The 27,634-nt window shown below is 51.0% G+C and overlaps 2 protein-coding genes across 2 annotated transcripts in view; both read left to right on the top strand.

Moving 5' to 3' along the window:
- Positions 1 to 15,655: 15,655 nt before the first annotated feature.
- On the top strand, positions 15,656 to 17,248 carry Slc18a3 (solute carrier family 18 member A3). The gene has a single exon (XM_048337299.1). The coding sequence runs from the start codon at positions 15,656 to 15,658 to the stop codon at positions 17,246 to 17,248; it is 1,593 nt and encodes a 530-aa protein (XP_048193256.1).
- A 1,923-nt stretch (positions 17,249 to 19,171) lies between these two features.
- Positions 19,172 to 27,634, top strand: part of Chat (choline O-acetyltransferase) — a 60,169-nt gene continuing 51,706 nt past the window's right edge. The window contains exons 1-4 of the mRNA XM_048337289.1: positions 19,172 to 19,202; positions 21,007 to 21,098; positions 24,339 to 24,530; positions 25,064 to 25,182. Of these exons, the coding sequence (XP_048193246.1) occupies positions 21,045 to 21,098; positions 24,339 to 24,530; positions 25,064 to 25,182 (365 nt within the window). The 5' untranslated portion in view covers positions 19,172 to 19,202; positions 21,007 to 21,044. The remainder of the gene's footprint in view (positions 19,203 to 21,006; positions 21,099 to 24,338; positions 24,531 to 25,063; positions 25,183 to 27,634) is intronic.

Below are 27,634 nucleotides of genomic sequence, written 5' to 3'. Positions count from 1 at the left end.
AATATCACAGATTTCCCACTCTGAGAACCAAGGGGACCCAGGCCTCCAGTGGAGACTTTGGCATCTGTGGTGTCCCCTACAAGGCTTTCAGGGAGGACCTCTGATGCTGTGCCCCACTGGGTAAAGGCACAAGGTGAGTGCTCAGGATGCCAGCAGTGAGGATCATGGCTCTGGACCATCTCCTCTTCCTGAACTCCCTGCCTTCTCCCTGTCCTTCAGGGTTACTTGGACATGTCCTGTTCTGACAGTCCTCGTGGGGTGCCCCCTCCTAAAAGCATCCTGAGTGGTGCCTTCATCTCGCTGCCTTCCTCTGGCCTCACACTTTAGAGCAAGGCCAAATTGACTTAGCTCTGCATCTTTTTCCTTTATGCTCCACACACTCCTCCTGATGCCAGCAATGGGGCTTCCATGGGTCCCCATCCTTGGTGCAGCCTGATCATGTGGGTCTGTAGCCCTGGATTCTTGGTCACTAGGGGTGGGTGAGTGGAGACTTCCTGGAACACTTGGCAGCTTCTTTCCCTGGGGTTCCAGGCCCCCAGGTGTCCTCTGCAGAAGAGAAGGGGGCCACCCTGTGCCAACATAGCCCTCAGCCCAGAGCTCAAGACCCAGAAAAGAGGAACACATCAGAACAGGAATGAGTCTTTATTGAGACCATGAACAAGCTGAAGAGAATGCTGAAAGGGCAATGGCTATGAGATCATGAGGTCAGCTCTCTGGGCTGAGGTCATGGTTGGAGTCACTGGGTTGCACGTCAGTCAGTGCATTGCCAGCCCTAGCCCAACACAGACACTTTCATGGCTTCATAGCGAGCTCCACCCCTTCCCATCCAACATATTTTTGTTTTGTATTGTTTTGTGGTGTTAGACTTAGGACTTGAACTCAGGGCCTGGGAGCTGTCCTTGAGTTTCTTCGATTTAAGATTAGTGCTCTATGGGCTGGGGATATAGCCTAGTGGCAAGAGTGCCTGCCTCGGTATACCCGAGGCCCTAGGTTCAATTCCCCAGCACCACATATACAGAAAACGGCCAGAAGCGTTGCTGTGGCTCAAGTGGCAGAGTGCTAGCCTTGAGCGGGAAGAAGCCAGGGACAGTGCTTAGGCCCTGAGTCCAAGGCCCAGGACTGGCCAAAAAAAAAAAAAAAGATTAGTGCTCTACCATTTGAGCCACAGCACCACTTCTGGCCTTTTCTGGGTAGCTTATTGGAGATGAAAGAGTTTCATGAACTTTTCCTGCCCAGGCTGACTTCAAACCATGATCTTCAGATCTCAGCCTTCTGAGTAGCTAGGATTACAGGCTCCAACATGCTTTGAAGGTGCTGATTCCAAGTGACTCACATCCCTCAAACTTGCAATTTTTTTGTCAGCCATGGGTCTTGAACTCAGGGCCTGGGCACTGTCCCTGAGCTTTTTTGCTCAAGGCTAGAAATTTACCACTTTGAGCTGCAGTTCCAATTTTTCTGGTAGTTAACTAGAGATAAGAGTCTCACAAAACTTGCTCCCTGAGCTGGCTTAGAGCCTCTATCTTCAGATCTCAGCTTCCAGAGTAGCTAGGATTACTGGTGTGAGCCACTGGTGCCAAACCTGTGTATTTTTATTATGACCATACTTTTCTTCTTTCCCATCCTGAGATGAAACTGAGATGCACAGAGAAGAAGTGATATAGTCCCAGCCACACCTCAGGGAAGTTACAGGGCCACAATTGGAACTCAGGCAATTGATCCCAGATCCTGTGCTTCCATACCCCCAGCAAATGTGGCTTTGATGACCAGTCAGAGCTCACAAAGCTGGGTATCTCACAGGACAGGAGTTCATCCTGAGCCTGCCTCTGTAGTGGCAGAAGAAAAGGAGAAACTGGACCTCTAGCCTTCCCCTTGGGTCCAGCTTCAGGCACAGTCGAGCTGCACAGGCATTGCAAGGGCATGGGCATGATCAGCTTATGCTGCAGTGATGGTGCCCAGCCTTCTCACCAGTGATCTGTGCTCAGGGCCAAGCTGGAGCCAGGATGGGATTTGAGAAGAGCCACCAGCAGAACAAGAGGGGCATGAATAGGACCAGCAAATGTAGGACATCACTGGGCAGCACACAGCAGCCTCCTGACCATGACACCCTCATTGCCACCCATGACTGCAGGCAGCTCTCAGATCTGCACCACTGTGTCCCTAGCACCCAGCACTGTGCCTAGCACAGTGGGATGGATGAGAGGAAGCAGCCCACCTTGGAGGTTCTGGCAGGAAGCAAAGTACGCAGGGTCCAGTTCCTATCACACTAACATCCAAAGATATTAAACCATGTCTAAGCTGGACACCAGTGGCTCATGCCTATAATCCTAGCTACTGAGAAGGCTGATATCTGAGGATCATGGTTCAAAGCTAGCCTGGAAAGGAAAGTCCATAAGATTCTTATCTCCAATTAACCACCAAAAAGCTGGAAGTGGAGCTGTGGCTCAAGTGGTAGAGCAAGCCTTGAGCAAAAAAGCTTAGAGATAGTGCCCAGGCCCTAAGTTCAAACCTTTAGACTGGCGTGCACACACACACACACACACACACACACACACACACACACACACACACACGCAAAATCCTCACATCTCAAGAATATCAGGGCCTACACTGTGACGACCACACAGAGATCTTCACAAGAAGAAAGGTCTGGGCTGGTGAGTGGAGAGTCTGATGAGACCCGTCTCCCAATGTCATCCTCATGACAAGGGGATAGCGCTAAAGAAAATGACCATCCCTAACTGAGCATGGGGATGGTGCTGGACATCCCTAGCAGACCCCAACTGTGGAGACTGAACATCTGGGTCACGTTGGACAGCAAGGCTTGACCCATGTTTGTCTGAGCAGGCCAGGGGGAGCTTCCTGCATGATCCTGAAACTCCAGATGGTGACATGACAGGGACTTGGAGATAGGAACACAGGCATGACATGCAGCATGACTTGGGAAGGCCACTTGAAAATATGATCTACTTTGAGAATCAAGAAAAAGAAAGTCTGTTGCTGGTGGCTCAAACCTTTAATCCTAGCTTCTCAGGAGGCTAAGATCTGAAGATCGCACTTCAAAAAACCAACCTGATCAGACAAATACAAAGGACTCTGATCTCTAATTAGCCAGCAAAAAAAGCCAGAAGTGGAGTTATGGCCCAAGTGGTAGAGCAAAAAAGCCAATTGAGAGAGTGAACAGCAACAACAACAAAAAAGTAATTGTGATACAACTTATTAAGCTACATTTACAGCTAGTGTTAAGCTGACTCCTGATTAAATGTGTGTACATTCCTCACAGAGAAGAGAATCGCTTCTCCCTGGCTGTGTGACTCCAGTTCGGTGGCCCTGTCTGGCTAGCTAGGAATAAACAATCTGCACATTTGTAAATAGCAGGTACCATTTCTCCACTTGAACTCCTCAGAAGCCATCTGGTAGCAGACTGCATGACCTAGAACAACGTCATCTGACTGAACTATGGAATCTGTTCTAGACTCCCTTGTGGAGCATTCAGTCATCATGGCTATTGACCCCAAAAACTGCTCCCTCCTCTGATGACCAGCAGAATAGCAGAGCTGGGCCCTGGGTGAGCTTTGTCAGCCATTCCCAGCCAGGGAATAGGACTACTGAATGTGGCCATTCAAAAGGGCTGCCAACTGGCCATCCATGGTCAAGCAATATACGGGTTACATGTTAGGAAATTTCCCTAAGGACACTGTCCTAGATGCAGGATGATTGATCTCAAAGATAGGAACATTTGTGTGTGTTTGTGTCGGTCCTGGGGCTTGAACTTGGAGCCTGGGTGCTGTCTCTGAGCTTTTGTGCTCAAGACTAGCACTCTACCATTTGAGCCCCAGTTCTACTTATAGCTTTTTGCTGGTTATTTGGAGATTAGAGTCTTGAGGATTTTTATTCCGGGAACTAGCTTTGAAACTCAATCCTCAAATCTCAGCCTCCTGAGTAGGTAGGGGTATAGGCATGTGCTACAACTTAAAAGGGAGCCCAGCTTAAAAGGTAGGAACACCTAAATCCAAATATCCTCTAAAAGCCTGGCCTTGGATCCCACTGTGCTCACTGTAAAAGGTGCTTCTGTAGGGTTATTACCTGAAGAAGAAGAAAGAAAAAGACATTAAGTTAGTTAATTGAGAGAGAGAGAGAGAGAGAGAGAGAGAGAGAGTGTGTGTGTGTCAATCATGGGGCTTGAACTCAAGGCCTGGGCACTGTCCTTGAGCTTTTGTGCTCAAGTCTAGCACTCTACCACTATGAGCCACAGCTCTATTTCCTGTTTTCTGGTGGTTAATTAGGGATAAGAGTCTCAGGAACTTTCCTGCCACGGCTGCCTTTGAACCACGATCCTCGGATCTCAGTCTCCTGAGTCGCTAGGATTACAGATGTGAGTCACCAGAGGCCAGCAGTGTGACCTCTTATTTAATTACTGCTCTTTGGTGATTACTGAAGTGGGCATCTCATTCTCCAGACCCATTATCTTGGATCCTTTGCAACTTCTACCCCACCACACTGAAAAGACATTTACTGTGGGTCTCATTACCTCATCACCAAGATGTCTGCACTGGCCCAGAAGCCTTCTCAGCCTTTTTATTTTAAACCCTATCTCCCCCACCCCACCCCCACACTCCTGCCAGTGGCTCACACCTGTAATCCTAGCTACTCAGGAAGCTGAGATCTGAGGATTACAGTTCAAAGCCATCCTGAGCATGAACGTCAGTGAGACTCTTAACTCCAATTAACCACCAAAAAACCAGAAGTTGAACTGTGGCTCAAGTGACAGGGTGCTAGCCTTGAATAAAATAGCTCAGGGACAGTGCAGAGACCCTGAATTTAAGCTCTAGGACTTGTACATGCGCGCGCACACACACACACACACACACACACACACACACACACACACACAAACACACAAATAAAACTCCACCTCCAGCCCTTCAGCTGTGTCTGTCCCCATCTGACACACAATGTGGCTTGTGTGAACTGTCTGTGAAACTCCAGATTTGCAGTTTCTGAAAGGTGTAAGAAGGCACAGAGTTGAATCTCAGATGGAAAGAAGAGAGAATCTAGCCACTAGGGGTCTGGGGGGCAGATTGGGTAAGAGCAGGGAGCCTTCTGTATCTGTGTTTAGGACAAATAAGTCTAGGGAAGGCAGGCCAGGCTGAACAGAGGTCCCCTCTCATGGGAGTCTTGGGGTGGCAGGCGCTGGCATGCAAACTCATCAAGGGGTTGTTGAGGAAGATGGGTTGTGAGGAGCATTTCATGTAAAGTGATGGAAAGGGATGTGGCCCACTTTAGAAAGGCCTGCATGTGGGTACCTGTGGTTCAGACCAGTCCAGATACCTCACAGCCAGGCACCCAGCGTCAGCCTTGGGATTCCGTACTAGTCCCTCCAGTCCAGGCCCAGGGCTACTGGGCTTCCTGTTGGGGTGTTACCATATTCTAATTGGAAAGAAGAGAAACCTCAGGACTTAGGTACCCCTGGAAAAGCAAGCTAGGGGGAGTCTGGGGGGAGGGATGGATATTCAAGCCTATCTAAGCTGATAACTTTACCACAGGAATTGGGCATTTGAAACCAGAGGCTGACTGATTTAACAACTGTCTGTTGTGTGCCTACTCTGGACAAGATTCATATTTTTAAAAGTTGGCTCTGGCCAGGCACTGGTAGCTCACACCTGTAATCCTGCCTGAGATCTGAGGATCGAGGTTCAAAACCAGCCAGAGGAGAAAAGTCCATGAGACTTTTATCTCCAATTAATCATCAAAAATGCTAGAAATGTATCTGGGGCTCAAATGGAAAAACACTAGCCTTGAATGAAAAAAACTGTGTCCAAAGGCCTGCCTTCCAGTGCCAGGACTGCTATACACACACACACACACACACACACACACACACACACACACACACACACACACACTTGACTGAGAAAGTTTTGAGGTCACGGCTTCCTAGCATGATGTCAGCACATAATCAGGGAACCTACCAGTCAACACAGCTACGAGCATTCCAACAAGACCTAAGAAAAGCAGAGGTCAGGACAGCTGGAAAAGGAAGAAAGAACAGATGCTGGCCCTCTGTGTCAGTGCTAGACAGTCCCTAGCACTTGGGGACAAAGGAAGCATCCATCCTGCATAGCCTGGAGGGGGGGAGGCTGCTGTGGAAAGAGCAGGCTTTGAAGGCCACAGAAGAACCATAGCCCCCAAAGCACCAAAGCCACATGCCAAGATGTGGAGCACCCAACAGTGAATCTGTGGCCTTGGCATATAATTCTACTTCTTGTGCAGATCTTTAACTGATGAAATGGCCCAGGGAGGACCTACCTCCAAGGATGTGAGAAGACAGAGAGTTACTAATGTAATCTCTGGCACTGGGCCAAGACTGTTATTGTGATTGCTCCTGGCCTCGCTGTCCGCCACTGCACTTGCCTGGAAAAGGCAGCCTAGAAAAGGGCAAACTACAACCACACAAGACAGACTGCCCCTCCTCCCCCCAAACCAGCTGTCCACAGACTGCAGTTTCTTCAGCCCACAGCTCTGCAGTGCGGCTGGTGAGTGCAGAACTTGGGCCCTGCAAAGCTTGACTTTCCCACTAGGAGGCGACTCCTCCTTGCAGCTCCACTATTCACTTCCACACACTAAAGCCTAATTTCAGAGGCTTCTAGGCAAAGGATCTTGAACTTGTGACCACAAACCACATACTTGGAGGAGATGGTGGCCACCTACTCATTCAGAGTGACTGGCTCCACCATAGCTCCTCCATCATCTTGTCACAGAGGTGTGTCCTGTGCTACAGGACAGCAGGGTACTTAGTTCCAAAGCCACAGTCCCTGTCCTAAACTGATACTGGGGAGAGGGGTGAATTGAGGCTTAAACCCAGGGCCTAAGCACTTTCAAAGGCCAATTTTTTTCTCAAGGCTGGTGTTCCACCACTTGAGCCCCACTTTTTATAAGAGTCTCAGAAACTTTTCTTCTTGGTGTGGTTTTGATTTTAGCCTCCCATGTAGCTACGATTACAGGTATGAGTCACCAGCACCTGGCATCAAACCTATACTTTTCAAGTCTAAAAATGGAAGTAGCTGGTTAATCACTTTTTCAATCACAGCAAGCTTCCATTTGAAGGAGAGATGGCTGGTAGCATTCATCTATCTTCTTGGCTTTCCCGACAGAATCGAATCTGGCAGTAAACTGCAGTTTCCCTTTAATACTGTTTGCCTATCTGCTTTCCAGGCACCCTGAGGGACTCAGGAACACACTAGCTTCCTACTAAGTGCCCAGTCCATTCCAGGCTCAAAGAACGTTTAACCCTATTTCTTTTCAAAACTAATAAAGCCGGGTGCTGATGACTCATGCCTGTAATCCTAATCTACAGCAGGAGGCTGAGATCTGAGGATCACAGTCCAAAACCAGTCAAGGGCAGGAAAGTCTGTGAGACTCTTATCTCCAATTAACTACCTAAAAGCCAGAAGTGGAGCTGTGGCTCAAAGTGATAGAGTGCTAGCCTTGAGCAAAAAAAAAAAAAAGCTGAGGGAAAACTCCCAGGCCCTAAGTTCAAACCCCACAACAACAACAACAAAATTGATAAAAACCTGACTCATTCTTCCATTCTAGGACCATCTCTTCCCAGCCAGGGAGCCACCTAGCTCTACACCCTGAAACACACCTTCACTGTGGCTATGTACCACACCTTGGTATTGTCCACACACTAGTTTTGTAAATGAGAATAAGGTTTGGAGAAACCTGCTTGTACAGATCAGAATTAGAAACTTGCAAAGGAAGGACAGATACTACACTCTAAACATTTGGGTAAATTTGTTCAAGTTTAAAGAGATAGAATCAAATCTGGGCATTGAATTAGACCATAGTGATAGATGGATGAGAAAGGATCTTTAATGCCAAGCTAAAGAACTTGGACTCTCTCCCACTGCTGCTGAAGATGCTTGGAAAGTTTTTAATTGATTAAATAACCTCCCATCTACACTAATTTATCTTGCCCAGTAAGTATGAGCTTTCAGATGTAGTGAAGAAGTAGCAATAATTTTCATCTCAGTGGACAAATCTGGAGCAAAGATAGTCTTTTTTTTCATGGAATAATCTTTATTTTGTTGGTATTTTCATTGAATAATGCATTTCCTATTTATTTGGGATTAACTTACATTTTTCTGCATAATTATTTATTGTCAAAGTGATGTACAGAGGGGTTACAGAGGGGTTTCACACGTAAGGAAGTGGGTACATTTCCTGTACAATTTGTTACCTCCTCCTTCATTTCCCCCCTCCCCCAAAGACAGTCTTCTATAAAATATGAAGAATGCTTCTAACTCAGAAAGGACAACCTAATTTTTAAAAACAAACAGTAATGAAGAAACAGGTAATTTACAGACACACCAAAGGGAAGAAGGAGGGAGGAGAGGGAAAGAGTGGGGGAAGGGAGGGAAACACAAATGGCCAATAAACATATGAAAAGATTCTCAGCCAATTAAGCTGTTAAGTGATTGAAATGATAGTGGATGCAGGTTTTCTCCCTCAGACTAAGGAAATGGCTGCCTTGGCATGGGCAGGGGTGCACATTTATGCAACTACCCTGGAGGGCAATCTGGAAACTTCTTTTAAAATGTGCAATGTGTTCAGATTGTTGAACCAGTGATGTGTTTGTGAGTAAGCTCCACACAAGTGCAACATTGTAACCCCACAAACCAGAAACAACCCAGATGTCCATCCATAAACAGAATGGGAGATACTACAACAACAAAAACCCCCAACATAGCAGCTAAAAGAGTCCAGCTAGGGCTGGGAATATGGCCTAGTGGCAAGAGTGCTTGCCTTGTATACATGAAGCCCTGGGTTCGATTCCCCAGCACCACATATATAGAAAATGGCCAGAAGTAGCGCTGTGACTCCAGTGGCAGAGTGCTAGCCTTGACCAAAAGAAGCCAGGGACAGTGCTCAGGCCCTGAGTCCAAGCCCAGGACTGGCAAAAAAAAGAGTTCAGCTATTATTACCGTGTGTGTGCCAGTGCCAGAGCTTGAACCCAGGACCTCACATCACACTTAGCTTCTCAAGGCTAGAAGCTCTAGCACTTGAGACAAATCTCACTTCTGGCTCTCCACCCTGTTAATTGGTGGAGATAAAACTTGCAGACTCTTCTGCCCAAGCTAGCTTTGTACTGAGATCCTCAAATCTCAAGCTCCTGAGTAACTAGGATTACCAGTATAAAACAATCCAGCTATTTTTGTAATTGACTGAAGCAGTTATAATGTTGAATGGGGAGACAACTCCAAAAAATACACACAAACATATGTAACATTTACATTAAAATGTGCTTGATTAAACATGTTTGTTCACCTTTGTATGAGCCCATACTTGTGTTTAGGAAAAAGTTCAGTAATTGTTTGCAAAACATACATAAGACAGTTACAGTGGTAGAGGGGACCAAACATCTACAATGCTCTAATTTCCATGAGTAGAATGCATCTCAATGTTACTCATGTGATGAATGTTTATTCTATAATAAATGCAGAGATGAATTTGAAAACCACTGACACACCAGTTCCCATGCAAACTGCCACAGCTGATGCCATGAAAAATTTACAACAAGCAAACACAGACTTTGTATCTGAGGAGTTCCCAGGCTTAAATGGGAAGATAGCTCCAAAGATGTGTGGGACAAATTCCACAGGACTAGAGAGCGAACCCAACAGGATATGGGGACTGAAGATGCTGTTCACATATCTCAGGATCAAGGGGAGGCAGAGCCAGGCAGGACCCAAAAGAACACTGGTTCATAGGTGGGCAGGTGGGAGCTCTGAGGCTCGTCAGGGGAATCTTCAATATTCAGGAGAGGGAAAGGAGGGCTGGGCTTTAGGCCCAATCAGTAGCAGACTAAGAAAACTTAAAGCCTGTGTAGAGCTTTACAGACAAAAGAAGCTTGGTGGCCATATAAAGCCAGGTGAGGAGGTGAGCCAGGCTGAGAGTGCTGAGTGTCCTGCTCTTGGAGAGAGAAACAGAGTCTGGGTTGGAATGGGCAAAGAGTGGTCTCAGGAGATGTAGATGAACCTTGAGAGACTCTTTGGATAGGGATGGAAAAGAAGGTTGTGGGCAGAAGGGGATTTTCAGACCCTGCTTTGAGCCAGTGATTCAAGAGAAGTGTCTCTAAGTCAGAAGAACAGCTGCAGAGGGGAGCTGGAGGTCCACTTAACTCAGGAGAGGAGCCACCACCCTGTTCCTTACCTCAGTTTTGCATAAGGCAGGCTTGAGCCCTCAGAACTAGCTAGACAAGGACAGCCAGGCAGGCACATAGGCCTCTGGCTTCCAGCCATCAGACTCACAGGTTTCCAGAAAGGGCCGACATGGGCCACTCTGTTCCTATGGATCTGAGGATATATGGCTGTAGAAGCCTAAATTAAGTGCACACAGGAGAAGTGTAGGGTGGCCTGAGCAAACTGCTCCCCACCCCTGCCCCAGTGGTGGAATCCAGAGGCTCATGAGCTTCATTGGAACTAAGCTTGCACTTAAGTGCTCCCAGAAGAGATAAAGAATAAATCAGGAACAGGTGCCCTGCTCCCACACTGCCTGCACCATACCAATGCTTGTCCACAGAAAGATGAGCAAGTCACCTCTCAGATGCCTCCATGACGGGACAAATGACAAAGCTCTGAAATGGATGTGGCCCCATGACTTTCTCAGAAATGAGGTCAGACTGGGCTGACCCACAGTAGTACCCATAATCCCTCAACCCACCCCAGAGCCCTTTATATGTGCACATCAGACATCCTCACCCATGCACTGGTGCAGGACATCTGTCCTTCTGACCACTTCCAAAACTCCATGCACCAGGATTGCAGTGTCCCCATCAAGCTCCCCTATAATCCTGGTTTGGCATGAGATAGATTTTGCTCTGTCCTATCAGACTACTTTAGCTATATTCACTGAATAAAACAAGGGGAAAGCTCGACCCCTCCAAATAGCCTACTGGACTCCAGCTACACAAAGTCATAATAAAGTTTCTCCTAAGGATGACATAAAGCCATAAGCCCCCCTATAACCAGAACAGTAATGGTGGCAGAGTTGTTCCCTTGAACCCTTCAGTCTCAGCAGAACAGCAATAGTGGCAAAGAGCCTGATGCTGGAGATAGGTGGCCTGTGCTAGAACTTGTCCCTACAGCTTGTGAACTCTCTGATAAATGAACAATTTACTTAACCTACATGTCCTTGGGCTTGAACTTGAGGCCTCTTACTCTCACTTGAAGTTTTTTGCTCGACTGGTGCTCTAGCACTTGAGCCATGCTTCTACTTCTGGCTTTTTGCTAATTATTTAGACATAAGAGTCTCACAAACTTTCCTGCTTAGGCTGGCTTTGAACTTTGATACTCAGATTTCAGCCTCCTGAATAGCTGGAATTACAAGTGTGAGCCGGCAGCACCTGGCTTGATGAGAGGATTGCATTGATAGTTGTAAGAAGGCTTAGAACAGTGCCTGGCATGTTCTAAGTACCTTTGTGTGCCCAACAACTTCCTTCCTTTATACATTCAACATAAACTGGTTACCAGCTATGTTGTCTTGTAATTGAGAGAGGAGAAACAAAATGCCTCTGTTTTCTCCTATAGGATTGGATAGAATGTTCTCATTTGCCTGTAAGTTATGCTCAGATAGAGGAGTCTTGGAAAAGGAAGCCAGGGTTATGGGAAGACAGGAAGGGTGAGGTCCCTTGGAAGCTGGCTGGCAAGCAGCAGACCCAGAGTCCAGTACCTCGGACAGCTCCAACCCAGCCCGAGGAAGGCTAGTTGCTTCCATGGCCTGCCAAAGCTCAGGGAGGCTTTTCCTAAAGCCTTCCTTTCAGCCTTGCTGGAGCTCTGCTCCAATCCTGGGCAGAGGTGGGGGCAGGGATGAGACCTTCTGATATGGAAGCTGAAGAACGAAATTTAGTGTTCCTGAGTGCTTGGGAGGGAGCCAGCCAGGCAGTTCCTTCTCCCTCAGATGTTTATCACCCCAACCCCATGGACTGCCAGGGTATGCTACCTTGCAAATGGAGAGCACATGTATGATGAGGTGCAGGAAATGGGGTGGGAGGGCAGTGTGATAGCCTCATGGGTTTACATCCAAGCTCTGAGGCTGGTCTCTCAGGAAAGTGACACAGCTTCTCCACACTCAGTTTACTAATCCAGTGTAGCAGGGGAATAGCACCTAACTGTACTAGGACCAAGGAAGGATGTAATTCAACATCACTGTGATGATCCTGGTACAGAACTAGAGCTTAATAAATGAGTGTACTTTCTGCTCAATAAGGACAAAGCAAGAGAGGAGATCCTATATGAACGCGGGGAATGGGGGAACGACTTGTCTTCACACTCAGGAACCACCATGAATCATTATATGGGCCAGAGAGCTGAGAAAGGGGATCTGCACCTGTATGGCATGTAGAAAGCTTCTCTCCCAGAAGATTCCATTGTTCTTCACCCATTAGGAAACTACCTCCAATCCTTTCCCACCTCCTATTTTTATTCAGACAGGTCAACAACATATGCATAAACAATCATTTTTCTGTGGTCTGTCCTTTTAAATGTCTCAGAAGGATAGTCAGAAAAACCCAGTCTTAAACTCAAGTGACTGGAGAACCAGGCAGGTGACATAAACATGTGACTCTACTGGTGGTGGGGGGGGGGTGGCGCTAGCACTAAGAGCTGAAATGGTATGTGGTGTGTCTGAATCAGATAAAATTTTAATTCTCCCACCCCAAAGAGTCCCTTCTTGCTCAGCATGTGTTTCGGTCTGAAGGCTGCAGTGGTGGGCTCTTACTAATCCCTTACTAGACAGGTCTCCAAGGAGGGGGCCAGGACAGGAATGGTGACTCACCCTAGGTCATCTGGGACCAGGCATGTTCCTGTATTTGGCTCTTTCCCTCTCTTGGATAGAACAGATAAGCCACAGTAGAGTATGTGCAGGCAAGATGAGTGTTTCCTTCTTTCCCAGGGCCCGGGGCTGGGCAAGGAGATCAGGCAACAGATGGCAAGGCTGTGGCCTCTTGTCCTGATGCTCTCCATCATCTCGTCCCTTTACTGGCTCAGGGACAGAAGACAACTTCTGCACCAGAAGACACACTGCACCAGCCTAGGCAGAGCCTGGACTAAGAGTGCTCCCCTAAGCAGGAAGGAACATAAGGGGACATAGGTATAATGCCTGTGCATCTCTGATCACATAAAATAATATTTATCGAAATGAACTCCAGAAAATGGAAACGAGAATTTGTCTTCATTGTTGTTTTTGTTTTATTTTCTTTTTGTCATGTTTATTCATTTATCTGTCTTTGGGGGGGTGTAAAAGATGGGGAATAGAAATGGAGGGACAAAGGTGAACTCATTAGACACTATGTAAAATGAACTATACAACTTCTGGTTGAGGACCGGAGGCAAACACTAGGAGAAAACAAAGAAAGGGGTGAGGTTGACCAAAAAGAAATGTATTCACTATCTGATTTCTGCAGCCATAACCCCTCTGTACATCACTTTTTTTTTTTTGCCAGTCTTGGGGCTTGAACTCCAGGCCTGAGCCCTGTCCCTGGCTTCTTTTTGCTCAAGGCTAGCACTCTACCACATGAGCCACCATGCCACTTCTAGCTTTTTCTGTATATGTGATGCTGAGGAATCAACCCCTGGGCTTCATGCATGCTAGGCACATTCCCAGACCCACTGTATATCACATTTATAATAACAATACCCCCTCAAAAAAGGGACCAGCAAAAAAAAATACAGCCAGAGATGGAGAAAGTGTGGTTCAAGTGGTAGAGTGCCAGCCTTGAGCAAAAAGTCAAGCCTCAGGTTTTGAGTTCAACCCCCAGAGCCAGCATAAAAAGTGCAGCACATTACAATGACAATCACAATAAGTATTTACATTATTATGTGTCTGGCACCCTGCACAGTACTACTATTCATTTTACAGATAGGAAAAGGGAAAGAAAGACAGAGGGAAATACCTCTCCATGGGCACCTTTATCTAGTAAGCCAGGCTGGGGACAGGTCTAGTTTGCAACCAGGGCCACAACATATGGAAGGCAAACCAATTGTCCGCTCAACTCGTCAGTCTCTACAGTCCCCCGGGCCCTGGACCCTCTAGGCTGCCAACTGGAGCACCCACTTTGTGTGCAACAACTGTCAAACTCCTCTGAGGACAGGTCAGGCCACGTGCGTGCATGGCCTGTGCAACTCAGCATTCAGCTGAGAACAGGCATCATCAGGCAGAACCCTCCCCGGAAGGCGACCTCCCCACCCCCCACCCCCGGCCTGGGCAGTCAGCAAAGCTGCCAGGCCCTGCCCAGTGCATGGGCGCGTGAGGCTCCAGGAGAGGACCGCTCTGAGGCCCACGTAGGGCCTAGAGGCTGCTCTGGAGCTGGCAGAAGGAGGGGCTGTGGAAAAGTGGGCGGAGGCTCGGGAGCAGAGGGCGGGCTTGGAAATAGGTCTTGCCGGAGTTAGGAAGAGGGCGGGGAGAAGACGCGGAGCTGGGGTTCTTGTGCTGGGAAACGAAAATCCAGAGTCCCAGGCTAGGAGGAAGGTGCGGAGGCACTGCGGGAGATTCAGAGAGGCGGCTGTGACACTCGGTTCCCCGCGTCCCGGGTGTCCTCACAAGCACACTGTTGAGAATTCGCTGCGTGACAATCTCTACTGGGCTGCGGGTGGATTTGAACCTGGCCCCTGCACAACAGTCTCTGGGCTCCTTCTCCCTTTCCTGGAGACGGGGATGGGGGTGGACGGGGCCAAGGGATGGGGGCTACAGGAAGGGTTGGTCCCTCAAAGCGAGACTCTCCGTTCCACCTGTGGGAGCAGATGGACGCCGCCGGCTCACCTCGGGGGCTCATGGCCCGCCGCGCGCGCCGATCCTGGCTGTGGAGAAGGTCTCGGGACCTGGGGAGTCCCCTCTCCCTCCTTGCCGCGGGGAACGGGCTGCTGCTCCCCTGTTTCCCGCGGAAGAAGAGCGGGCGCTCGCCGCGCAGATGCTAGAATGGGGGGAGAAGGGGCGCGGAAGGTCCGCTCCCCTTTCTCGGCGTCCTCCTCCCCACGAGCTTCTCCAGGACTCTTCCTCTCCAAGGCCCCTTCCCCGGGCTTCCAGCTCCCGCGCGCCCCGAGAGCAGACCCCTGCCCGGCCACGCCCCACCCTCGAACCCCGCCCCGCCGACGTCGTATTAGCATGAGCGACGCAAGTGGCCGGGGCACCACTCGGGGGCTGAGACTCGCAGCGTCACTGCCCCGAGTGAAAAGGAAAACGGAGGAGGAGGAGGCGGCGGCGGCGAAGGCAAGCGCCGGCGCGAGGGGCGGGAGCGCTGAGGGTGAGGGGGCGGGCAGCAGCGGGCTCCCCTCGGCCGGGCGGGCGGGCAGACTCGGTGCGGCTGGGGCTGCTCAAAGCGCTCCCTAGGCACGGCGCGTCCGGTCTCGGTCCCCGGCCGCCCCTGAGCTCGCGGCGGGCGGCGGGTCCCGGGTCGGCGGAGAGCAGCGGTGGCATCGCGGGACAGAGCCCTTTCCTTTCTGTAGGCGCGGGGGGCATGAGTCCCGCAGCCACCTGAGGAAAGGAGGCCCTGCGCGGCTTGGACCGCGCCCCCGAAGTCTCGCACCCCATTCTCTGCACTGCGGGACGCCCTCGCCGGGCTGTGGTGGAAGCGTTCTCGGAAGAGCGGCGGATGGGGGGCATGGAACCCACGGCACCGGCGGGTCAGGCCCGGGCGGCGGCAGCCAAGCTGTCGGAAGCGGTGGGCGCGGCGTTGCAAGAGCCACAGCAGCAGCGGCGCTTGGTGTTGGTCATCGTGTGCGTGGCCCTGTTGTTGGACAACATGTTGTACATGGTCATCGTGCCCATCGTGCCCGATTACATCGCCCATATGCGCGGGGGCAGCGAGAGCCCGACCTCCGAGGTGTGGGAGCCCACTCCGCCACCGCGCACCCCAGCGAATGCCAGCGCCTACTGGGCCAACGCCTCAGCATCCCCGACGGGCACCGGGCCTGCCCGGTCAATCCTGAGGCCCCGCTACCCCACGGAGAGCGAAGACGTGAAGATCGGAGTGCTGTTTGCCTCCAAGGCCATCCTGCAGCTACTGGTGAACCCCTTGAGCGGGCCCTTCATCGACCGCATGAGCTACGATGTGCCGCTGCTGATCGGGCTGGGCGTCATGTTCGCTTCCACCGTGCTGTTCGCCTTCGCCGAAGACTACGCCACGCTGTTCGCGGCGCGCAGCCTCCAGGGCCTGGGCTCGGCCTTCGCGGACACGTCCGGCATTGCCATGATCGCTGACAAGTATCCGGAGGAGCCGGAGCGCAGTCGCGCGCTGGGCGTGGCGCTGGCCTTCATCAGCTTCGGGAGTCTGGTGGCGCCGCCCTTCGGGGGCATCCTCTATGAATTCGCGGGCAAACGCGTGCCCTTCCTGGTGCTAGCCGCCGTGTCCCTCTTCGACGCGCTGCTGCTGCTGGCGGTGGCCAAGCCCTTCTCGGCCGCCGCGCGCGCGCGGGCCAACCTACCGGTGGGAACGCCCATCCACCGCCTCATGGTAGACCCGTACATTGCAGTGGTAGCGGGAGCGCTGACCACCTGCAACATTCCCCTCGCCTTCCTCGAGCCCACGATTGCCACGTGGATGCGACACACGATGGCGGCGTCCGAGTGGGAAATGGGCATGGTCTGGCTGCCGGCCTTCGTGCCGCACGTGCTGGGAGTCTACCTCACAGTGCGCCTGGCTGCGCGGTACCCACACCTACAGTGGTTGTACGGGGCGCTAGGCCTGGTGGTGATCGGGGCCAGCTCGTGCCTCGTGCCCGCCTGCAGCTCTTTTGCCCCGCTGGTGGTCTCCCTCTGTGGCCTCTGCTTCGGCATCGCGCTGGTCGACACTGCGCTGCTACCCACACTCGCCTTCCTGGTGGACGTGCGCCACGTCTCGGTCTATGGCAGCGTGTATGCCATCGCTGACATCTCCTATTCCGTGGCCTACGCGCTTGGGCCCATAGTGGCGGGCCATATCGTGCATTCGCTTGGCTTTGAGCAGCTCAGCCTTGGCATGGGTTTAGCCAACCTGCTCTATGCACCGGTCCTGCTGCTCCTTCGTAATGTGGGCCTCCTGACGCGCTCCCGCTCCGAGCGGGACGTGCTGCTGGACGAACCGCCACAGGGTCTCTACGACGCCGTGCGCCTAAGAGAGCGGTCCACGCCCGGCCCCGACGCTGACGCTTGCAGCCCTCCTGGCCCTTTGGATGGGTGCGAGGAAGACTACAACTACTACTATACCCGCAGCTAGCAACACCGCCCCTCAGGCGACCCACCCTCCCCACTTTGGTCTGGGTGGCTGCTCTGCGAGCTCACCGGCCCACTCAGGCTTAGGGGTCGCCTCCTCCAGCGAGTACCCCAGTCCCTCCCCAGTCTTCACTTTCCTTGCCAGTACCCCTTCTCTGCAAGCCATTCTCTCCTCCTCTCTCTAATCCAAGGGAGCGGGGAGCATGGAGACACTGAGAAGCGTCTGCACTCCTAGCCGAGGTGAGAGGTGTGCGGGCCCTCAACTCAGCTCCCCACAGTGGAGCTGGGCGTCTCAGTCCTTCAGTCCCTCTTCCGTTTCTTCAAGTTGCCAAACATGGCCTGCTGCACCGCAGTGCCTCCCGCCCCAACTAATAAACCATGTCTGTCTGAAGAGGCCAAGTCTCTTTACTAGTGAAGGGTGGGGGGACTGGAGCAGAGCTAGAGGAGAAGGGAGGGTGAACTGGGTCTCCAGGTCTGAGTCTGAAGAACGTGGGAGTGGGGGGGGGGGAGGCATCAAAGGAAGCTAACTCAATCGGGGCCCCACCGGTACCCTCCAGCAGTTCCAGGCAGGGGGCAGAGGTCCAGGGCTCCGCCCTGGGGAGCCTGGGAATCCTCTCCAGAGTCCACCAGCCCAGCCCTTTAAAGACACACCTAGACCGCAAAGCTGAGGGGAGCCTATGCTAGGCTTCCCTTCCTATGGGATCCCGCCCCAACCCAGGCTTCCAGAAAGGGGTGAGGCCCAGTTGTTCCCTACTGAGAAATGAAAAAAATGAGGCCCATCTTCCAGGGACCAACTTTGGACTATGTGTGTCCCTAAGAGAACTAGTCTGTCTCAGGAGTGCCTGCTGGGTCACAACAAAGCTGAGTGAGTCCCAAATGGAAGGAATGAGGAATGGGGAGGTGGGAGGGGTACCACCTTCCCAAATTGTCCTGAAGTGGAGCTAGCCACTCAAGGCTGGCAGGGATGCTTCCCATCCCCGAGTCCCGGTTGTGTGGCGCCTTCAGTCTTGGAACCCACTACTGCTACTGCCAGGAAGAGGCAGTAGGGCTGGGGTCACCTGCGGTGAGTCTGCACTGTTGGCGAGTGCTTGTGTGTCTGTCCTGGATCTGCAGATTTGACTGAGGAAGGGGCATCTGTCTGTGGGTCTGTCTGAGTGTATTCTTAAGGGGGTGGGAACTTTGGGAAATATCTTCTGGCCAAATGTTCCTAAGCAAGATTTGGTTTGCAGTCTGAGTGGGCCCAAGTCTGTGTTTCTTCCTCTCCACTTCCCACCTCAAAGATCCAGCCAAATGGAATGATGGGGGGGGGCTACACTGATCAGTTATTATTATTATTATTATATCATCATCATCATCATCATCATCATTGTAAAGGCCCTAATAGGGTTTGAACCCCCCCCCCTGCCGGTGTGGGGGTGGGGGTGGGAGGGAGTCAATATAAAGTGATTTCCCCGGACTCAGCATGTCCCGGGGTTCTGCAAACAGCTGCGGAGGCAACAGTGGTGTCAGGGGACTTCAGGGACTGGGGAAGGCTGGGCAGGTGGGCGATCCGCACGGGAGGGACAAGGTTCGGTGCCCCTATCCCGGTGCCAATGAAAGAGCGCTTCCTGGAATTTCTTGGGGCTTCCGGGGACTGAGACCAGAGGTGGGATGGCGAGGCGTGGCGAGGGCAGGGGTGGGGACGGAAGATGGAAAGAAAAGGGGAGGAGGGAGGGGAATGAGGAGGAAGGAGGAGCAGGAGGAAGGAGACCAGTGGCGCGCAGCCCTTTGGCTGACTGCTAGTCGGGCGGCCGCTGGGACCCAGCGACGTCGGAGGCTCTCCCCAGGACTCTGGCAGCAGCCTCCACACCTTGCTGCTGACGCGCACTGCTTCCCAGCCCTTCTGGCCCACACCCGCATCCCCAGTCCTGCTTAGTTCTAAGCAGCAGCAGCAGACAGAGCAGAACCCAGGAGAGCAGGTGAGAAGGGCCAGCCAGGCTGGGCGGGCGGCTCGCGGCCCGCGGAGCAGTGGCCTGAGGACCACGGCACAGGGAACAAGGCGCTGCCTCTCGAGGGAGGGAGTCGCTGTCCAGAAGGGCAATGCCCAAGCTAATAGACAGCAGCGAGTTCACCGCGCTGAAGCAGCCCAGCCGTCGGGGAACACGCTGCTGCGTGCTGCGGGATGCAGCAGCTTGGCTGTCTAGGCTTGGAGTGGTTTTAATACCAGGGCTCCGGGACTCCCAGCGCAGGTTCTCATCCGACTTCACACGCTGAGGTGTGCGCTTTGTGTGAGTTGGAGGGTCGGTGGAGTGCATGAAGTATGAAGTAGTCCGTGGGTGCCCAGCTCTCTCCAGATCCTTGCTGTAAGGTGGGGGAGGGGGACTGGGCTTCAGCCTGGGCCAGGTGGTGGCACAGAGCGCAGAGACTGACTGTGATGCTGGACCAGACAAGGGCTGGGCTTCCAGAGACTGGTCCCAGGAGCCTTGCAAGCCAGGCTAATGAAGCACCATAGCAAGGCACCAGGAAAACATGTATGCAAAACCCTGTGGGTGCTGGCCCAAGAGCTAAGAAGGAAGAGGAAGAATCACCAGGAGATCGCCTATCTGGGTTCTGTGCCTCTCTCACACATGCAGGCTCTCTAAGGCCTGACCAGGGCCTCCTGCATTTCTCTTTGCTGCCTGGCACAGCTCTTGAACCACTGCAAGCACTCGCAGCTATGCTGTCTGTTGGGCCTTTTCTAATCTGACTTTGTCTTGGTGCCCTTGTCCAAACAGCACAGCACTAAGGTGGACTCTCACCCAAGGACTGACACCCTAATTCTGCAGTCCAGGGCTTCCCCTGAAGTCTTCAGGCAGAACTGGGGTTGGGGTCCAGGGAGCACCCTGCATCTGCCTGCAAGGCCTTTACATTTTCTGTTCAGATCCTTTGGCCTGGTTCATCCATCCTGCTGAATGTTGTGTTTCCAGAGGGAACTGAGCCGTAGGCCAGCACCAGGCCTTGCCTCTGGGTAGGGGTGATGGTATAGACAAAACAGCTTTAGGCTCTTGAGAGAAGAAGAAGCAGGTTAGGTCGATGGACATCCTGGATGTTGATTAAGTTAGATAAGAGATTAAAATGTTAGAATCTGAGGGTGAAGGGTATACCTCACAGCTTTAAAAAGGAGCCTGAGCCCTTTTTGGCCTGGCTGCCTTCTCCTGTATATTTCAAGTTAACTTGTTCCTGAGAATTCAGGTAGCTCTTGGGGGCCTGACTGACCAGCTTCCTACATCATCTCTCTCCACATTCCCATGGCATTTATACTTGGATTGCTGACCTAAATCACAGCTCACAAATAAGCCCCAGCCTCCTTTCCCTGGCCATATGGCAGATCCCAAGCAGCCCAGAGGTCTTTGAGGCACAGGTTCCTTCACATATACTTGTATTTCTTTCCTCAGCTGACCTACCTCCCCTCCTCCATGCATACCCAGGCACATCAGGCAAGCCTACTGTGTCCTTGAGAAGCTCGCAGTCTAGTGGGAGAAAGAAGAGAGATTTGAATGAACCAGTCTTGAGTTGCAGCAGCATTGTGGGAGCAGGTTCCACTTGAGGACCCACTCTTTCCCAGCTGGCCACTGTTATCAGGGGACAGGAATGAGGTCCAAGACTAGAGCTACATCCGAAGTGAGGCTCCTGTACACTCTTGTTAGGTTCTAGCCACCTCATGGAGCATGGTCCATCTGTGGGGTGAGGGGCTTACAGCAGGTCTACAACTCTCATGTGATGCTGCTATTTCTTGGTCCCCAGGTCTGCACCTCTGCTACTACAGACCAGGAGTCACCACAATGCCCATCCTGGAAAAAGTCCCCCATAAGACTGTCAGCACTGAGGAGGAATCTGTGAGTGATTTTGAAGTTATTCATGTTATACCTGTTCTCCCAACCCCATACCCTTGTCTCCAGAGCAGTCTTGAGTGGGATTGGCCCCAGAATTTGCTTGTTCCCAAGCCCTGTCTCTGGGAGACACGGTAGCCCTGCCCTGCAGGGGCTTAGGGTACCCATAGCCACACTTACAAATCCAAGGCCTTTGGCTTCCACATGTACTATCCCCATCAGCACCCCAAGCCCACTCTTCTCACCCCTCTACTTCCTACTCCCCAACATCTACTTTTTTTTTAGATTTATTTGTCAAAGTGATGTACAAAAAGGTTACAGTTTCATATGTTAGGCATTGGACCAACATCTACTTCTGAGGCTAAATTCCATATCCTAACCCTTGCCACATTTCAGCCCCAGCTGCCATCACTGGTTCAGCATTGGAGCATTAAAATACCATCTTTCCCACTGTTTTGAGACAATGCTACCCTCCCTGGGCAGCCTACGTGGGCAGATGTTCTCCCTCCCACCTGGGAAGTCCTGGAGTGATAGAGTAATAAATCTGACTTCAGGTTGCTGCACATGCCCTTCCCTCCACCATATGCTTCCCATTCTCCAACCTCCCCTGCACTTGAAACCTTTACCAGAACTTCCTGGCCTTCACCTGTGAAGTTGCTTACTACCCTGCTCTGATATGTGCTGCTCACCTATCTCTCTGCTGTTTTCCCATTGGTGGACTTCCCATAGTCCCCTGCATTGAACTGAAGTGCAAGTTTGGTCTCTCTATTACCTCTGAGTCCAGCCTTAGGATGACTCACATGAAAGCCACAGGGAATATAGATGGATCAGAGACTCCAGGACTTCAGGGCCTGAAGTCCATGACAGTCTGAGGAGGAGCCTCCCCAGGGATGAGATGTCAGAGCTGAGATGTCTTACTTCCTTGTTACCCATGCCGAGCCCCAGTTCCTCTGAGAGCCCTGGGAAAGGATGGCCTATCTGAGGCCTGTGGCAGTTTTGTCCACCAACTGGCTTGGGCTTTCTATAGAACCTTACCCAGCCACTGGCCCTCAGGCCACTCGCAAATTCAAGGGAAGAGAGAGCAGAGTGTCTGGGTGGGAAGGCTGGACCTGACTGGAAATGGGTTGAGCAACCTGGGATGCTGCCCAGACCTGTCCTGGCATGGTTCCCCAGGGCAGGAGCAGCCTATAGGTGGTGCTGACACCTCTGCCACAGCAGTGAACTCTAAAGACAGGATGAGACAAGTAGGGGACTGTCATTCATCCATTAGTGCATATTCCCATGTTCCACCTCGACCCAGGGCTCAGCAGCAAGAACAGGCAGGGGGTGTTTTTGTGGGGGCCCCCTAGCCCCACAGCACACTAAGATAGAGTGAATCTTTGGCTGTCTCCTGAAAACTTCACCAGTCTACACAGGAGTCCCTGAAGGAAAGCTACCCATTATCCATCAATCTCATCTGCAATTTAAGCAGTAATATTAAAAGTCCTATTTTCCTACTATTGGAACCAAGTAGGAAGAAGAGAAGGATAGATGGGGAAAGAGCAATGGGAAAGGAAGGATCACAATTAGAGAAAGGGAGAAAGGATGCTGGATAAAAAGAGATGTCACTATGACCTAGGACAAGTCCTTCACATTCTGGGTCTTGGGTTTTTGTTTGGGTTTTGTTCCTTTGTTAAATAGGATAAAGATCCCTTCCCTGGTCATGATAAAATGGAAGACTTACATGATCCTTGGGAAAATGTGGCAGATTGGCTAGAGGAGTACTGCTCATGAAGGAGGAGGACTGGCTAGAAGGAGCATTGCCCATGGAGGAGGATGGTGCGGGGTTCCACATTCACAAACCCCCAAAGAGTTCTTTTTCTCTTGGGATTTCTTTTGGAAGGATACAGCTGGAATGTTGCTAACACTTAATGATGTGTCTTTCTGGGGTTAGTTCTCCTTGAATTATCTTGTTTCCCTCTCAGGTGGGAGTTTGTATTTACATACTATCAATGAAGAGCTGATGCTTGGTGAGGTCTGGATAGGAAGGACTTCCATGCCTACTCTTTCCCTGACACAGATACAGGCACACACACCCCTTCAATTTCCATGTGAAGCAAATCCCCTGCCTGGATTTCATACCTAGGAGGCCTGAGATGAGAAGGACCCCAGGAAGCATCTTGCAGAACATCTCCTAGAACTCTGGTACAGCACACTGATCAGGTCTCCTCTCAAAAACAACTTTGACCCATCTAACTTTCTCCATAAGAGTTGGGCCCGTCTGGTTCTGAGAGTAGTCAGACTATGGAGCCCTAGTTGGGAACAATTCCTACATGAAGAGTCACTAGCATATTGGGTATGATGACACATCCCTATAATCTTGGCTAGTTTGGATTTAAGAAATAGGAAGGATCCCACTTTGAAGCTAGCCTCAGACCTCAACTCACTACACAAGTCAGGCATGGTGCTACATGCTTGTGATCCCAACTACTCAGGAGGCTATAGGTAAGAGAGTCATAGTCTGAAACAAGCTCTGGGGAAAATTCTGAAAATTTACCCACAAAGGGTGTGGATGGGGCTGGGGATATGGCCTAGTGGCAAGAGTGCTTGCCTCTTATACATGAAGCCCTGGGTTCAATTCCCCAGCACCATACATACAGAAAATGGCCACAAGTGGCGCTGTGGCTCAAGTGGCAGAGTGCTAGCCTTGAGCAAAAAGAAGCCAGGGACAGTGCTCAGGCCCTGAGTCCAAGCCCCAGGACTGGCCAAAAAAAAAAAGGGTGTGGATGAAATGCTAGAGTACCTATCTAGTTTGCACAAGACCTTGAGTTCAAACCCAGTTTGAATTACCGAAAATAAGAGGATGATCAGCACCCAGCAACAACAGTGTCAATTACAGCATCAATAATCTTTCAACTGAGGCCCAACTTTTTTTTTGTAAGTATTCTTCCTTTGATCCTATGGGAGGATCATTTTACACATGAGAGAGACTGCCTCAAGACCATTGCCAAGTCAGAATACCAAGCCAGGTCTCTTGGATACCAAGATAAAGGTTGTTTCTTCTGTGCTGTGCACCTTCCTGGGAGTTGAGCATGGCAAAGGCTGGAAAGCAAACAGGAAGACTCTTCATTCCTAATTCTGCAAAGCTAAGGCCTATAAACAAACTGGTCCCAGGATAAGACACATTCAGAATCAACTTGGGGACAGACATGAGCCTCACCTGAGTAAGGACAGGCACAGTGAGTGCTTCTGGGTCCTCTCTTCTAGGGACTGCCAAAATTACCGGTACCCCCACTGCAGCAAACGCTGGCCACCTACCTGCAATGCATGCGGCACCTGGTGCCAGAGGAGCAGTTCAGGAAGAGTCAGGCCGTCGTGCAACGGTTCAGCACCCCTGGTGGTCTGGGTGAGACCCTGCAGCAGAAACTTCTGGAGCGGCGGGAGAAGACAGCCAACTGGGTAAGCGTTTCTTGGAAGGAGCTGACAAGGAACGCCCAGGAGATGGGAAGGAAGTAAAGGAGGAGATGGAGGGGTTTGGGCGAGGGTCAGATAGGTGACACAGATGGGGCCGAGGGGATGGCACAGGGACAGCTGGAAGCAAATAACATAGGTTGAGGGACAGCAAAAGGTGAGGGGGCAGGCAAGATGAAAGATAGGATTGGAGAAGACAGAGACAGAGATGAGAGGTAATGAGAATAAACATGAGGTTGGGAAGGCAGAGTAGAAGGGAGAATGAGACCCTGGCAAGGATAGTCAAGGGGCAGACAGGGCATGTATCAGCATCCAGGATGAGGAGGAGGAGGGAGGAAAGAAAATAGTTTACAAAGCACACAGGCTCAGTATACATCTGTGAAGAAAGAATGAATGAAGTGAATAATCCTGTGAGGTACTTTGGTCATCCTTCAGAGTAGCCAGAATGGGACTGGCTGCCTCCCTTGGCCGGGCCAAGTACCCTGTGCGGGGGTGATGGCTCTTCTTGTGCTTCCTTGCAGGTGTCTGAGTACTGGCTGAATGACATGTATCTCAATAACCGCCTGGCCCTACCCGTCAACTCCAGCCCAGCTGTGATCTTTCCTCAACAACACTTCCAAGACACCAACGATCAATTAAGGCAAGGTTGCAGAGGTGGGGTGTCTGAAGCATGGGGGCCACCCAACATAGGGGGCACAGTCCTGGCACCAGGAAGGACAAGCTGAAGCTGTGTGTTGGCTGAGTTTTCTCAGTCAAATGTCTTGAAGTAGTAGCTATCTGGGCCATCTAGTCAGGAAGTGATCACAGGGTCATCATCAAAATACTTGTTTTGTATATGACAATATTAGAGTTTGAACACAGGGCCCAGGAACTGTTCTTTAGCTTTTTGGCTGAAGTTGGGTCCTCTACCACTTGAGAAACACCTCCATTTCTGTCTTTTTGGTGATTCATTGGAGTTAAGAACCTCATGAACTTTCCTGTCCTGGCTGGCTTCAAACTTTTATATTCAGATCTCAGCATCCTTCATAGCTAGGGTTATTACAGGCATGAGCCACAAGCACCCAGCAAAAATACATTTGAGATAAGAGTCATATAGCAAAATATTGACTAGACTGAGACCCTGGGAGCTGGCCTGTGTTCTGCCACCTCAACACATTGTTCAGGTGCCTAAGAGCAACTCTGTACCTCCAGAATCTAGCTCTAACCAGCTCCACAGGCAGGGAACTGTCCCTCCTTCCCAGACCCGCTGCCAGCCCTGTTACCATCTGCTGCAATTTCAGAGCTCACTGAGCTGCTGGAAGGGCCTCTGGGCCCAGCTGAGGATGATGGCAATGGAGGCGAAGTGGAAGAGGGAGGGTCTCCTGATGGCATCTGTCAAAAGATCCTGCTCTGAAGATCTGAATGGGGACAAAGATGGCTTCTCTCCCCTTGAATCCAAAATTGCCTTCCAGCAGGACTCAGTTGGAAGAACAGCACCCCTGGACCCATTTTCCAGACCTCCAGGCCCTCCCCTGCATCCAGACCTCTTCCAGGCAGAAGGAACTGTGTGGATAGATGCATTTTTTGCAAACAGTTCTTCAAATTGCATCTGAGGGGACATTCTTCTCCTCCCCCTTTGCAATTAAACCAAGCCTCATCATCTGTGCTTAGTTAAGATGTTTTGGTCCCCTGGCACAGTTCTCTGGAGCCCTTTTCCCACTAGAAGTTGCTCTCCTTTTCATTAGCTACTAAAAGGACCACACTTTCCCAGAAAACTGGATTTCCCAGAACACCCCATAATCCAGCTCAGTACAGCCCCAGGGCTGGACTGTTTCCAGGAAGAACTTGACCATCCCAATTTTCCAGCTCTTTCCTGACATTCTGGGACCTTTCCTCTCTCCCTCCTCCTCCTCCTCCTCTTCTCCCTCCTTCTATCCTCCTTTTTTTTTTTTTTGTCTTTTATTTTTTGGTACTGGGGATCGAACGCAGAACATTGCACTTGCTAGGCAAGCGCTTTGCCACTAAGCTACATCCTAGCCCACTCTATCCTCCTTCTATCATGTTTCCTCCCCTTCTCCCAGCGGCTCCACCTCCCAGTTCTGACCAAAGGAGGTGTGTGTGTGTGTGTGTGTGTGTGTGTGTGTGTGTGTGTGTGTGCTGGTACTGAGGCTTAGACTCAGCCTGAGCACTGTCCCTGGCTTCTTTTTGCTCAAAGCTAGCACTCTGCCACTTGAGCCACGGGGCCACTTCTGGCCGTTTTCTGTATATGTGGTGTGGGGGAATTGAACCCAGGGCTTCATGTATAAGAGGCAAGCACTCTTGCCACTAGGCCATATCCCCAGCCCAAGATGATTTTTTTTTATGTAAAATAACCTTTATTTAACACATGCATTACAGAAAACATATATAAGCAGAGAACAAAGTATCATAGCCACAGGCAATGCAGTTGGACCGGACAGTTAGATCCTCCATGAGTGCACAAACCAGTCCCTTGTAGGAAACAGATCATATGCCTCATGTGTCATGCTTTTCACTGAGCGTTTGTGCTCTATGCTAGTGCTCTACTGCTTTGAGCCACAGCTAAAAAAAACTCCAGCTTTGGAGATAAGAAATTGAACTGCAATACTCAGATCTCAGCCTCCTAAGTAGTTAGGATTACCATCTTGAGCCAACAGCAGCCTGCCCAAAGGACCATTTTTAATCCAAAGCTTTTGGTGGGCTGACAGTATTGGGGGAGGGGCAGCAGGAACCACATCTTATTCATAAGAGGCCTGACATATGATGAGTTTGCAACAGAGAGAGAAGCAAGAAGAGCAGAGAAGAAAAGTAGGGAAGGGGAAAATGCCAAAAGAATAAAAAGGAAGCAGGGCCTGGCACTGTGGCTCATACCAGTAATTCTAGCTACTCAGGAGGATGCGATCTGAGGATTATGGTTCAAACCCAGCCCAGGCAGGAAAGTATGTGAGACACTTATCTCCAATTAACCACCAAAAAGTCAGAAGTGGAGCTGTGGCTCAAGTGATAGAGCACTAGCCTTGAGCAAAAAAAAGCTCAGAGATATCACCCTGACCTGGAGGTCAAGGCTAGGATTGGCACAGTAAGAAATAGGGGAT

The sequence above is a fragment of the Perognathus longimembris genome, chromosome 2 (genome assembly GCF_023159225.1).
Source record: "Perognathus longimembris pacificus isolate PPM17 chromosome 2, ASM2315922v1, whole genome shotgun sequence".
Lineage (NCBI taxonomy): Eukaryota > Metazoa > Chordata > Mammalia > Rodentia > Heteromyidae > Perognathus > Perognathus longimembris.
This window is presented reverse-complemented; position numbering and strand designations above follow the sequence as displayed.